This window comes from Solanum verrucosum, unplaced genomic scaffold (genome assembly GCF_900185275.1).
Source record: "Solanum verrucosum unplaced genomic scaffold, falcon-dt-bn FXZP01000012.1, whole genome shotgun sequence".
In the NCBI taxonomy this organism is placed as follows: Eukaryota; Viridiplantae; Streptophyta; class Magnoliopsida; order Solanales; family Solanaceae; genus Solanum; species Solanum verrucosum.
The window spans coordinates 1,870,844-1,884,538 of record NW_026020063.1 but is presented as its reverse complement, the minus strand read 5'-3'; the positions used below and the strand labels follow the sequence as shown (position 1 = coordinate 1,884,538).

General features: G+C 31.0%; 1 protein-coding gene across 1 annotated transcript; it reads left to right on the top strand.

The window, feature by feature from the left end:
• The first annotated feature begins 7,290 nt into the window (after window positions 1-7,290).
• Window positions 7,291-9,516, top strand: LOC125823437 (thioredoxin-like 1-1, chloroplastic). Its single transcript, XM_049502819.1, has 4 exons — window positions 7,291-7,791; window positions 8,013-8,189; window positions 8,300-8,464; window positions 8,868-9,516. Exons 1-4 carry the CDS (start codon window positions 7,534-7,536, stop codon window positions 9,171-9,173), a joined length of 906 nt encoding a protein of 301 aa, XP_049358776.1. The 5' UTR covers window positions 7,291-7,533; the 3' UTR covers window positions 9,174-9,516.
• Window positions 9,517-13,695: the final 4,179 nt, after the last annotated feature.

Genomic DNA, 13,695 nt, shown 5'->3' with positions numbered 1-13,695 from the left:
TGACCCAAAATTCACAACTTAAGAATAACTTATAAAATTTCAAATTTGGCTCTTTCCAAATAAGTTCTTCTTATATTTATCTCTTTCAAATACCGAGGTGTTACAGTATGTTTCCTTCCAAGTTCAAGCTTTTATGTTATGTTCAGTGTTCCCCATACATACTCGTACATTTAATGCATTGATGTCATTTGGCTTCTATCGTTTCATGATGCAGATACAGGAGATCAAGGTCATCAACAGGTGCTTCGTTGATACTATAGCAGTTCGAGTTAGCTTTGGTGAGCCTACTTGCTTCCGTAGGATCCCTCATTTACTTTCATTTATTTCAATTTTGTTAGGATGATCGAGGGTCTTGTCCCGACATCCCTCATAGTATTAAAGGCTTCATAGACAGTAGTAGTTGAGAAGTCTGTTTCATTTTCTATTGTTAATGTTCTAGACTTGAGTTGCCCTTGTGGCCAATTTGGATATTTTGAAATGTTCTAAGTTAAGTATTTGAGACATTTGAGTTAAAACTTTATATTTGAGTTTAACTAATGTTAAGTAAGTCTTCCGCTGAGAGTTCAGCCAGGTCAAGGGTTCGCTTGGGGCCAGCAATGGTTCTCGAGTGACGGCCACGTCCAGGGTGTAGGCTCAGGGCGTGACAAACTTGGTATCAGAGCATAGAGTTCAAGAGTCCTAGGGTGTCTGTGAAGTCGTGTCTATAGAGTCTTAGTTATCGGTATGAAGCACACCACATCTATAATTAGAAGGCTGCGACATTTAGGAACTATCTCACATCTATCATACTCTTTTCGTGCGATAGAGTTTAACTCTATAAAGTTTCTTTCTAATTCATACTTGCACGTATCTTTTAGATCATGCCTCCACGAAGAGCTCTCTGAGGTCATCCTGCTAGGAGGAATGTTGATCTCTAGGATCAAGGGTTCCACAATGCACCAAAAGTGCAACCCCAAGGAGAGGTCACTAATCCTAAGTTCCGAGATGCTATCCGGATGCTGAGTCAAGTGGTGACCAACCAAGTTGGGCCACAAAGAGAGAATCGACAGGATGTGGTTGATACATCCAAGATCCGTGAGTTAGGGTCAGATATGGAGTCGAGTTGGGTCTCGAATCAGGGTCAGATCGCGGGTCATGATTCAAAAGTTGAATTTTGAGTTGGATTTGGGGTCGGAGTCAGGTCAGGTCTCAGGTTTGATCCTGATTCAAAATTGGATCCTAAGTCAGATCTTGGGGGCGGGAGTCGAGGTCGAATCACGGTCAGATCTTGGGTCTTGGGTTGGGTGTATTGATCAGATCCCGAGTTGGATGTTAGGATTGAAAGGTGGGGTCGGATCTCGTGTCGGAGTCGGGCCTCGATAGAGGTGGCAAATCAAACTCAATCCATTCAACCAGCCCGGTCCATTTAAAATAGGCGGATTATTAACCCGCTCATTCATTAGCTCAACTCATTTCAACCCATTAGAAATTGGGTCAATATGTAATCCGAATTGGCTCATGAAAAATCTTGTAAAAATATTTTTTCAATTTGGTATGTTGTGTATAGTTATAATAATAAAAAAATATTAGGTACTAAAATAGTTTAAAAGAACAAATAAAATAATTAAGCTTAGTAAAAGTTGGGTTGGGTTGGGTCTTGACCCGTAATGTAACTCATTACCTAACCTATTTTGACTCAACCCATTTTGATTCAAGCAAATTTGGGTTGGATTGGGTCTTGACCCTATGATTGTCTTAACAAATTATGACCCCTCCAAATTTGACCTAACCCGTCCAATTGTCACTCATAGGTCTCGAGTCGGGATCGGGCCTCAAATCGAGTGTCGAAGTCATGTCCTGAATTGTTCATTAAGTGTCTGCTTCAAATCCCAATTTGGAAGTTAGATACTGATCCTGGGTCCTGAGTCAGGTCTCAAGGCTAGATTCCAAATTAAAAAAATATTTTTCATTCACCAACTTAACTTAGAAAATATTTTCAAGTAAGTATTTTTCACTTATTAATTAAAGATGAGAAAATAATTTAAAATCCAACTTATTTTTTAAGAAAATATTTTTCTTCGTACCGACATATTACATCATTAAATCACACTTGACCAACCAAAATAGAACGGCCATGAATATTTTACTCAAAAAAGACTTATCATCATGCATGTGACAACAGGTGGCACTAATTAGTTGATTGATTGCATCAACCAGGCACATGGCAACAACACAAAGGATTTCTAAATTATCCACTCTTTTTTTAATTTCTTCTGATGGTAAGTATCTGCTTGTTTGCAATCCACGTGGTTTAAATTACGTCTGTTTACGTGCACTCCTCCGTGCCATTTGTTGTCTAATGGACTATAATTTTTTTCCATATTTATTTTTAGATATTTTTAAAATTCTTTTACAACGACAATACTTCATTTATCCCTAATTACTTGTCCACATTTCATTTTTTAGTTATTCCTAATTATTTGTCCATTTTGACAAATCAAGAAAGGACAATTTTGTTACCTATTATATCCTCAATTAATTACTTTGAAAAATATAGAACTTCTTAAAAATCTTAAGTTTTTAATTCATCCACTTCATAATTAATAGGGGTAAAATGGTAAACTCACTATGTCAATTATTATTTTCTTAATAGGTGTGTCAATTCAAAGGTGGGCAAGTAATTAGAGATAGAGGAAGTACTATTTTTAGAGCCTTTTTTATATTGCTATTGGAAGCTCAGAAACACTTATTTTGAGAAAAAACATATTTTGTTAAAAAAATAGGTGTTTGGCAAACCTGTAAAACTGGTTTTAAATAAAAGCAGGTAGTTTTTCTGCTGTTGAAAAGAAGCTAAAAATTTCTATTTTTTTTATAAAAAAAAGAAAGAAGCAAAATAGAAAAAAAAAAAATCAAGACTAATATATATATCTTATTAGTTTAATTAACATATCTCGTATATTTGATTAAGTTCCATTTAATAATTATATTTTTATTTTTATATGATAAATTTAATATTTTATTTTACGTTTACGTATTATTATTTAATTTTTTATTTTACGTATTATTTTACATAATTAGAAAACAAGAAAAAGGTAACAATAACATTAATTGTAAGATTAGAAAAAAGGAAGAAAAAATAACAATTACATATTTCAACCTTTCAAAAAATGTATAAGATTGGTTGAAAATTTGATATGAACAATTTAATTTAATAAAAATAAAAATTTAATTTTATTTATTTTAATAGATATTTAAATTAGTTTTTCTCTATAAAATAATCTTAATTAAAAGTACAGTAATACTTGCACTTAATCATAATTTAACTCTCAAAAGTATTTTTTTTAAAAAAGATTAGTCAAACACGATTTGCTTATAAAAAGCACTTTTCAAATGAATTAGCCAAACACAAATTGTTCTTTTTTTCAAAAGCATTTTTCTAAAAAGAAATTTTAAAAAAAATTATTTCAAAAAATAAGCAGTTTTTAGCAGCAATGTGAAACAGGCTCTTAGTGTTCGTTGTGTAATATAGGTAATTTTTCTATTTTAATTTGTGTGACGTCAACTGAACTTGGAGTCAACTAAATATAATACAATATTTTAATTCATTAATTATTATAATTTTTAATATTTTAAATATATTTTATACACTAATTTATGTGGCATATATGTAATTTTTAGAATTAATTGAATTTTTCTGTATTTTTATATATTTTAAATTATTGATTATTATTATTTATAATAATTTATTCATAATTTTTAAAATATATATCATATTAAAAAAATAACCAAAAAAATTAAAGTGTTTCAAAAAATACCATCATCTAGATATAAGACCCAAAAAAAGATATAAGACCCAACGACAAATGGCTACCCGTTTTTGACTGCTTATGAACAGTAGTAATAACTTAAAGATAAATATATAACAATTTGATAATTATTTTAATTCACCTTCACTTACTTACAATAAATATGTTTTAAATAAATATGTTTTAATTTCATTTGATGTCTAACTTCAACTCACATGTGCTTTAATGACTTTTGTCCTATAAACATTTTCTAATCTTTATAAATCATCTTTTGGTTAATCCTAAAGTTGGGATAGATTCATAAGAGATCTGATTAGATTTTACTTATGATATCCATTAAAATGAAACATCAAAAGAATTAATTGTTGAGTCATACGAAGTAAGAAATATTTAAGTGTCGTTTTTAGAAAAGAAATTGAACCACTTATTTTGATCGAGAAGAATATATCATTCAACGGAGAAATTTTAAAATTGCTGAGATGATAGTGAATTTTTAATGTAAATTTAAAATGAATGATAATTAATAGGTCATACTAGTCTTTTAAGATGTCAACTAGCAATATCTCTGTGTGAAATATGTTTTGCTATTATATTTTTATTGTTTAAAGATGTAAATTATTAGTCTTAGAATTATATAATAATAGACTGTGTAATTATTTAAAAAGAAAAGGGTATAGTATACCCATTTATTTTGTAATTTGAAGTTGATATATAAATTGATAAAAAATATGATTCATATATAGTCTTATTATTACATGAATGACCCATATTTACCCTTTACATAAACGAAGGGGAAAAAAAAATTAAATTTATTTTTTTCATTGTTTTTTAAAAAAAATAATTGTGTAGGGTATATAATTTTTTTTATTACTTTGATTCAACAGATAATTTGAATTTATTATTTTTATTGACAAATTTATTTTAACTCATTTTCTTGTAATTATTTTTTATAAATACCTCAATTAATTTTTACATATACAAAAATAAATTATAAAATATAACACAGAAAAAAATTTAATTCTTAAATTTTGTTACTTTTATTAAATAAATAATATATGAGTTACTTTTATAACGATAGAAATATATGATTGATTTTTTTACTTTCGTTAGATAAAAAGTGTGTATATATGAGTCATTGTATAACAATAGGGGTATATATAAGCTACTTTCATAATGAGTGGTATATAGATCTAAATGACAAAATTGAGGGGTATATCAAACTATTTTTTCTTTTTTCTATTAATGTCACGGTGGTCTTGTCCAGTCAATATAATGATGATATTTTTTATTACATTTGATAAAGATTAACGACTTAGGAGAATATAAATGATAAATTAAAAATTGATTTGAAATGAAAATAAATGTTATATTAGCGAGAATAATTGTTATATGATATATAAATGGTTTAAAAAGTAATTATATGAATTATAAATTTTATCTACATATGAAATTAATAGCTAGTAGATATGTATAAATTAAATGTGTTTTTCTTGACAAAATATGAATTTATGGGTCAGTTTTTAAATGTGAAAAATCTCAATTCATAATTTGAAATATCCAAATCATGACTTTTAAAGAATCTAAAATCTCATAATTTCAAATTATGAAATGAAATTAATATAAAATTACATGTCCAAATAATACTAATTTTACATCATAAAATAAAATCGCATATCCAAACACTTACTTAGTAAACACAAATCTTTATTCAACAACGAAATTAATAAGAAAAAGTGACTGAGAAGTCGCAATTACAGAACACTTTTGTTGACTTATACGATGAGGGAGCAATGAATAACAAAGACTCAAATCACAATAACATTCAAAAGGATAAGAGAAGAAAAAAGAATCAAGTAATGCTTGGGTTGAAAAATTCTTTAATAATGATACGTGGGAGGTGTCAAGATAAGTCCAAATATAAGCAATCTATCTAATTCATCTAAAAAATTTTAATAGGACTAAAGATAATTTGAATTAGATTTAATCTCAAGTGTATTCAAACCTTAATCCATTTTTAAAGAATCTTCAATTTCAACCCGTTATAAATTTTTTATTTGCATTAGCGTAATGTATGTTCTCATATAAAAGGTATGAATTTCTATTTATTTTATATTTTTTAGGATTTATCTATCCATTTGTAACTTATTTTTGTTATTTTCTTGAGTTGAAATTTAAATTGCGATTATAAAAATTAAATTATAATATGTTATAATTATTGAAATTAAGCAGATTGAATTGAGCAGTCATGACACAATTCAATTTTTAGCCCATTTAAATTCAATTTATTTGAATCCAAAGTAAATCTATATTAATTATAATCCTTTTTTAGTATTTCTAATTTTAACTCAACCATCCATTTAACGACCGAGTACAAATGAGAGAAACACAACAAAATTAAAAGCAAAATTTGAAGTGAACAACACACCAAAAACGAGGATTCGAAGAAGTTCACAACAGTGGTCATCAACACACAAACCCCTCCCCCATCCACCCACCCACCGAAGTACTATCATTTTTCTTTTACATGATTATTACTGGTGTGAAATCACAATCTTGACATTTAACCAAAAGTGATGAACTAGATTGGTAAATCAATAAAAGTTCTTTTAAATAGAAGTAGAAATAAAAAAATATATTGGAAAGAAGTTGAAAGTTTTTTGCTTTTTAAAAAAAGCAGCGAAATCAAAAAATTATTTGTCTCAAGACTATAGTATTCTTTTCATATATACATATTTATCAATATATTTCTTATTAATTAATTAACATATTTCATAAGCTTGGTTAAATTTCATTTAAGAATTTTATTTTCTATTTTTATATAATAAATTTTATAATTTATTTTATGGTTATATATTATTTTACGTATTAGTTTGTAGAATTAGAAAAAAGTAACAACAATATTTTTACAAAACTAGAAAAAGGGAAAAAAAATAACAATTAAAGATTCTAGCCTCCTAAAAAGATATAATATTGATTGAAAATTTAAACTTGTAAATTTTAATTTTAAAAAATAAAATTTAATTAATTTTTTTGATAGATTTTACAAACTCAAACATATATGATATAAATTAATTTGATACTCTAACTTGAAAAATAAAATAACAAGATATTATAATATATAGATTTTAATGTTGAAATTTAAAAAATTGAAGTTTTGAAAATTATGATTTTTATAATTTAAAATAATATTTGAACATGCATTTTAGTTGGAACAAATTTGAAATTTGGTAAGTATGTGTTTAAAATATTTGAAGTTCAATTTTTAATATTTTTAAAATCTAGGGTCAAATACTACATACTAGTAAAGTATTTTTTTTTTCAAAAACAACAATAGAAATGGAGAGAATATTATCCTTATATTTGACAAGGCATAATCGAAACCGTACTCTATCCATTATCCAGATATCTGTTCCGTTTTATTCTGGTCCAGATCTATTTCAAAACGAATCAATTTGAACCGTTGGATTATGATAAAGCAAATTGTACCTTCTAAAAAGATTATAATATTCCCAAATTTGATCCACCTGTCGCTTTGTCTCTCGCCTTTTTCCCTTTTACGTCAATCTTGAAATCTCCATTAACAAGATAAACTAAGAACAGAAGAAAGAAAAGGAGAATAACCCTTTTTTCAGATTTCCAGTTTCTTCATCAGGGTCGATTGCAAATTTTGTGTCTCTTTTGGGTTTTTTTTTATTTTTTATGTTGAGGTGTTTGTTTGAGAATTTGAGATCATTTCAAAAGGAAAGCCATGACGAAATTGATGAGCAAAGGTTTTATGTTTCCTTCGTCTTATGATTGTGGTGAAATTTATCATCATCGTCGTCTTAATCTACCTGGGATCTGTTCTTTTCCCAATAAATCGGTCAATCTTTCTTGTCTTCCTTCGTTGAACCTTTCATCTTCTTGTTTGCCAAGAACCGATTTTTATGGTCGTAGATTGGTTATAAATGAAGGCGTATCCAAGTTCAACCGAAGAAACTCCCAAGTTGTTGATATCACTGCTCAGGTTTGTTTCTTTTTTGTTTTTGAGGGTTTGTGGTTGAAGATCTTGAATATGAGTAGTTTTGGATCATATTTGTTTTCATGATTTTGGGGTCAAATCAAACTTTGTTGAATATTGTTCATTTGCCTGATATTGGTTTAGGTCATTTTTGCTGTATGATGATATGTTTTCCTAAATGGATGCCTTTGTTCAATTTTCTCAACTTGTTTTCTGTGTGCTTACAGATGAGTATTGGAATCAGGAAAGCACAGAAATGGTGGGAGAAAGGGGTTCAACCTAACATGAAAGAGGTGAACAGTGCACAAGAACTTGTTGACTCTCTTTTGAGTGCAGGGGACAAATTAGTTGTTGTTGATTTCTTTTCCCCTGGCTGTGGAGGTTGTAAAGCTCTTCACCCCAAGGTAGAAAAAACTCCTTTTCTTGTTTAAGAATGTTTTTGAATGTCAATATAAGATCTGTAAACTGTATTTGTATTAGTTTTGAACTGACTTTGTTGAATTGGTAAATACAGTTGTGTCAGCTGGCAGAGATGAATCCAGATGTGCAGTTTTTACAGGTGAACTATGAGGAACACAAGTCGATGTGTTACTCTCTTAATGTACATGTTCTCCCATTTTTCCGTTTCTATAGAGGAGCTGAAGGCCGTGTTTGCAGCTTTAGCTGTACCAATGCCACGGTTAGTTCTTTATGCACCTATTACCTGCTTTTTCTATAGCTCCGCCATAGCAATTTATCGTGTTTCTGGATAAGAATGTTGATGATGGATTCCAATAGCTGTCAATGCTTTCTTCGAATTCAGTGAAAGTCATTGGATCTCGCTTTTCTTGTCTAGGTCTGTCCTTAAGTTTTATCCACAATTAACACTTTCAATTGATAGATCTTCTCCTTGATGTCTTCAAGATACTAGTCTTGAATCTTGATCTTCTTAGAAATGTGAAGCAGTGATTTGATATACCGAGCTAGATTCTCTGCGAATGTTATAACATCAATGCTATTTTTGGCTGTGCATTCATTTTGTTGTATTTGTCATCTTTGTTTGAAACTGTAGTCTAATAACAGTGTTGCATACTATGTAACAGATCAAAAAATTCAAAGATGCACTGGCGAAGTATGGTACAGATCGTTGCACCCTTGGGCCGCCAAAAGGGCTGGAGGAGAAAGAGCTACTAGCACTGGCAGCTAACAAGGATCTCTCCTTTAATTACACTCCAAAAACAGAAGAAGCACCCGTCCTTGTTACCTCACAAAAGGAAGTTCAGGATACAACTCCTCCAAATATAGAGTCCCCTCTACCACTTCCTCTTCCTCTCCCCATTACGTCAACTAGCTCACAGACGGCCAAACGGGATACAGAGAAAGAAGCATATGCTACTTCTGGTAGATGATTTTAAAACTTGTGGTAAATGATGTTGAAGAGGTTATATCTGTACAGCTATATATATTATGCTTTGTTGTGTTATAAGACGATTGCAGTCTGGAGGAACTTAGATATTAGTATAGGGAATGTGAAATATTTACTGGCTACTGCTGGGTATAATCTGGTCTTGTACATAGTTAATGTGGAAGCTCTGGTATATATGTGAAGCCTGAGCGATAGCGAGAGTCCACTCTTCCCTTTTACTTGGCTTCTCCTTTTTTAATTGGAGTAAGTCGAAATGGTTCTCTGATATTAGTAAGATGTTTGTACTGGTTTTTGATCTCTTTGTTATTGAGTAATGATAATATGATTGTCTTTTTTATTCTCCTGTTTCTGACCGTGTTTAGCTTCAATACAATTTCACGGCTCCAATGACATTGTTTTTCATTCCATGGAGTCTATTCAAAAGACTGTTAAAGAATCTAAAGTCACAAATCATATAGTTTTGGAGGGGGATGAAGAAGATGTAGCACATGTTATAACTTAGGTATCTAAATAAGCAGACATATCTCCCAAATCAAGTAGGAAAACAACAGGGAAAGGCAAGAAGAATGGTAACTGTTAAGTGATGTGAAGCTTCATCAATGGAGAACTATACAAGAGTTCCCATGGAGAAAAGAGGAGAGCTCTAGAGAGAAAGAGATGATATTATTTCGACTCAAAATGAACTGTATAGCTTTACATCATTTATACACACAACTTTCTTTTTAACTAACTTGTTTAATAACTAAGGGACCGTTTGGTTATTGGTTCGAGTTATGCAGGTATTAGTTATGCAGGGTTTATTTATGTAGGATTTAGTTATGTAGGTATTAGTTATGCATGTATTAGTTATGTAGGTATTGGTTATGTGGTATTATTTAGTTATGCAGAGATTACCATTCATGAATTATTAGCTATTGAATATTGAATTTGTTGTAAAATAATATATTATTATTTACAACAAATGAGCAAGCAAATAATATAAATTCTCCCTATTTTTGAATAAAAGTAAAGAAAAAAGAATTCTCCATTTATACTTAAGTGAGAATTATGTTTATTTTTTTGCTATTTTATTTTATTTATTTTTCAACTCAAACGAGCACTTTAAATTAATTTCTTGATTTATCGAAACCACAAATAAATTCTAAACGAAAATAATCTAAAAGACAACAACTCTTACTCCTCCAGTTTCCATTGAAGCACCACCGCCACCTTCTCTTGAAGAGCAATCACTGTAGTAATCACCTATTTAATATTTTTTGCAACTTACTTAAAAATAAATAAATCCAATATAGCTATGCTAATAATCTATATAGTTAGGTAATGTTCTCAATAAAAAGACATAAAAATAAATCAATAGGGGTAAATGTGTAATTTATTATTTTAATGCATGTATAATAATACTCACATAATTTATTTCACGTTCTATCCCGCATAACTTATACATAGATTTTCTCATGAGTTATGTTGGTATTAATTATGTAGGACTACAAAAAAACACAACCAAACATCGAATAAAATTAATATATAAATAACTTTTATACAATATTTAGAATCCTACCAACCAAACATGATATAGATTAGGTTGATTTTTCTACCTAAGACAAAACTTCTACCAAACAAAGTAAAACTGATACAATTTTTTATACAGGAATAAAATGTAAGTTATACAGTAACCAAACGGGCCTAACTTTATTTAATAAACTAACTGCTTAGCTGTAGCCAGCTGGCATTGACACTCCCCTCAAGCTCAGCAGTATGTCTGCTAATTGTAAATCAGTCCTTGCGTGTTCGGTTTGAATTACCCCTTCTTCCATCTTTTTCTTGACGAAATGACAATCTATTTCTATGTTATATATGGGGTTAGCCACTATTTGTATTGTTATTTTGCAGTCACTATACATCTTCACAGGCAACTTCAATTCCCAATTCAATTATGTGAACAACCACACCATTTCTGCAGTTGCACTAGCCATACTTTTAGACTCTGCAGAGCTTCTGAAAATTGTGTTATGCTTCTTGGCTTTCCAAGATATCAATGAATTTCCTATCTTTACTACAAAATCAGTAACAAATTATTATTTTTTTGTCATAGGACAAGTAGCCCGATTTGTATCACAATGCACAATTAGTTATTTCGATACTTCAAATGATAAAAGAATCCCTAAACTAGGAGCACTTTTAAGGTATCTCACCACCCTTAATATTGCCTCCGTGTGGTATTTCTCGGGCATGTGCATGAACTGATTGAGGATATGTACTGCATAGGTTATGCATAAGCTATGCCATGCCTTGTCATTGTAATATAGCAACTTCCTCACTAGCTTTTTATAGCTTGTTGGATCTTGTAGTAAACCATATGTACCGCTTCTTACCTCTGCGGTTCCATCATATAACACATTGGTGAGCCTTGAATTAGCTTCAAGAGGTGCGCTGACAAGTTTGGATCATGCAAAACCAAGATAAGAGATATAAATCCAAAGTAAATTTTCTTTGATATACTGAGATACCCTTCTTATTTCTAGCAATTTCAAGACTAAAAGGAAATACTTCAATTCCACAGGTCCTTGATCTTGAAATGTGTCTGAAGAAGGCGTTTGGTGTTCAATACTATAGAAGAAGAAGATCCAATAATTAAGAGATCATCTACATAAACAAGGATGATCACAATGTGGCCACTAGAATTCTTGGTGAACAAGGAGTAGTCATGATGACTTTGGACAAAGCCAAAACTTAAGAGTTCCTTTGAAAATTTCAAATTTCACTGTTTGGATGCCTGTTTAAGGCCATATAGGAATTTATGAAGTTTGCAAACCTTGGAGGGCTCCCCTTCTCTTAAAAAGCCAGGAGGTCCATCTGATGGAGTTCCTAATTCAGCATGGCAATAATAGCAAGAATTGATCTAATTGTAATCATTTTTACAACTGGTGAAATAATCTCCTGATAATCCAACCCTTCCTGTTGTGTATATCTAGCCTAGCCTTGTACCTTTCCACTTTCCTTTCTACATTATACTTCACCTTAAAGACCCACCTACAGTCAATAGCCTTTTTATTAGTAGGCATATCAACCAAACACCAAGTTTGTTATAGGTGAGAGCTTGAAGTTCCAACTTCATGACAGCTAACAAGTGTGTGTCCTTCATTACTTCAATATGACATGTAGGCTCTTTAATTGCTGAATAATTGCATATAGAATGGTAATATAATGTAGCTAGCTGAGGATACATAGGACATATAATCAGATAAGGGATATAGACAAACAAGCATTGGATCTAGATTCTGTATTAGAAGGTAGAGATGTATGGACAAAATTATGCAACCAATTCGGAGGCTTGGGCACTCTTTTGGTCCTCCTGGGTTCCAGAGGTTCTGGTGGAGGTACTACTATATGAGGTGAACCTGGAGGTTTTAGTCCAGCATCATGTGAAGCAACTTCCCCTGCTATGTCCAAATTTAAAAGAGAATAAGTAGTGTTTGAAATTATGATGCTATGGAGATTTGATACCTCCAAATGACAGTCAGTCAGTAGATGAATCTGAGCCAGAAATTGTTTGGAAAGGAAAGACACATTCCTTAAATACAACATCTCCATTAACAAACAATTGCTTCCTGTCAATGCCGTAAAGAAGGTAACCTTGTCGTGTGCTAGAATAGCCCAAATGAACTGCCTTCTCAGCCCCGGGCCCAAACTTGTCACCAGTATCCTTGGTGATAGTTGCATAACATAAGCTACCTAGAACTCTTAGGTATTGTATATTTAGCTCTCTTCCATAGAAAACTTCAAAAGGTTATTTGTTTAGCAAGGTCATGGAAGGTATTCTATTGATGAAATATACTGCATTCTGAACATATAACCCCCAGAATATCAAGGGTATGTGACCTTGGAATCTAAGAGATCTTTCCACCTTAAGAATTTGTCTATGTTTTCTTTCAACCACCCATTTTGCTGGGGTGTGTGAACACATGAGCTCTGATGAAAAACTCCTACAGACTTGAATAAATCTTTACAGTGTGCATTAAAAAATTTAGTTTCATTGTCACTTCTGAAAACTTTGACAAATAGCAAGCTGATTTTTATTAGCAACAAGAACTTTTTTTATTATAATATTAACTTCACTCTTGAGTTTCAATAAGAACAACCAAGTCATCCTACTACAATCATCTACTAAAGTAAGAAAAAATATATTCTCATCATGTGTGGGAGTTTTGTAAGTACCTCAAACATCTCCATGGACTAAATCAAAAGATTACTAGCTCTATTGACATTAACTGGGAAAGAAAGTCATGTTTGCTTTGCAAGTGGAAAAATAGAACAAGGGAAGTTTCTATTAGCACTTGTTGTTGATTTTATGATGGACATTTATTGTAGAGCTCTACTGGGAATCTTTCCAATCCTCTTGTGCCATAGCTTTGCATCAGGTTTGGTGACAACAATTGAAGCTAAAGCTGAGGCACAATGCTCTCACACCTTGTAATCTCAATAGTATAACTCTCATTCTAATTACC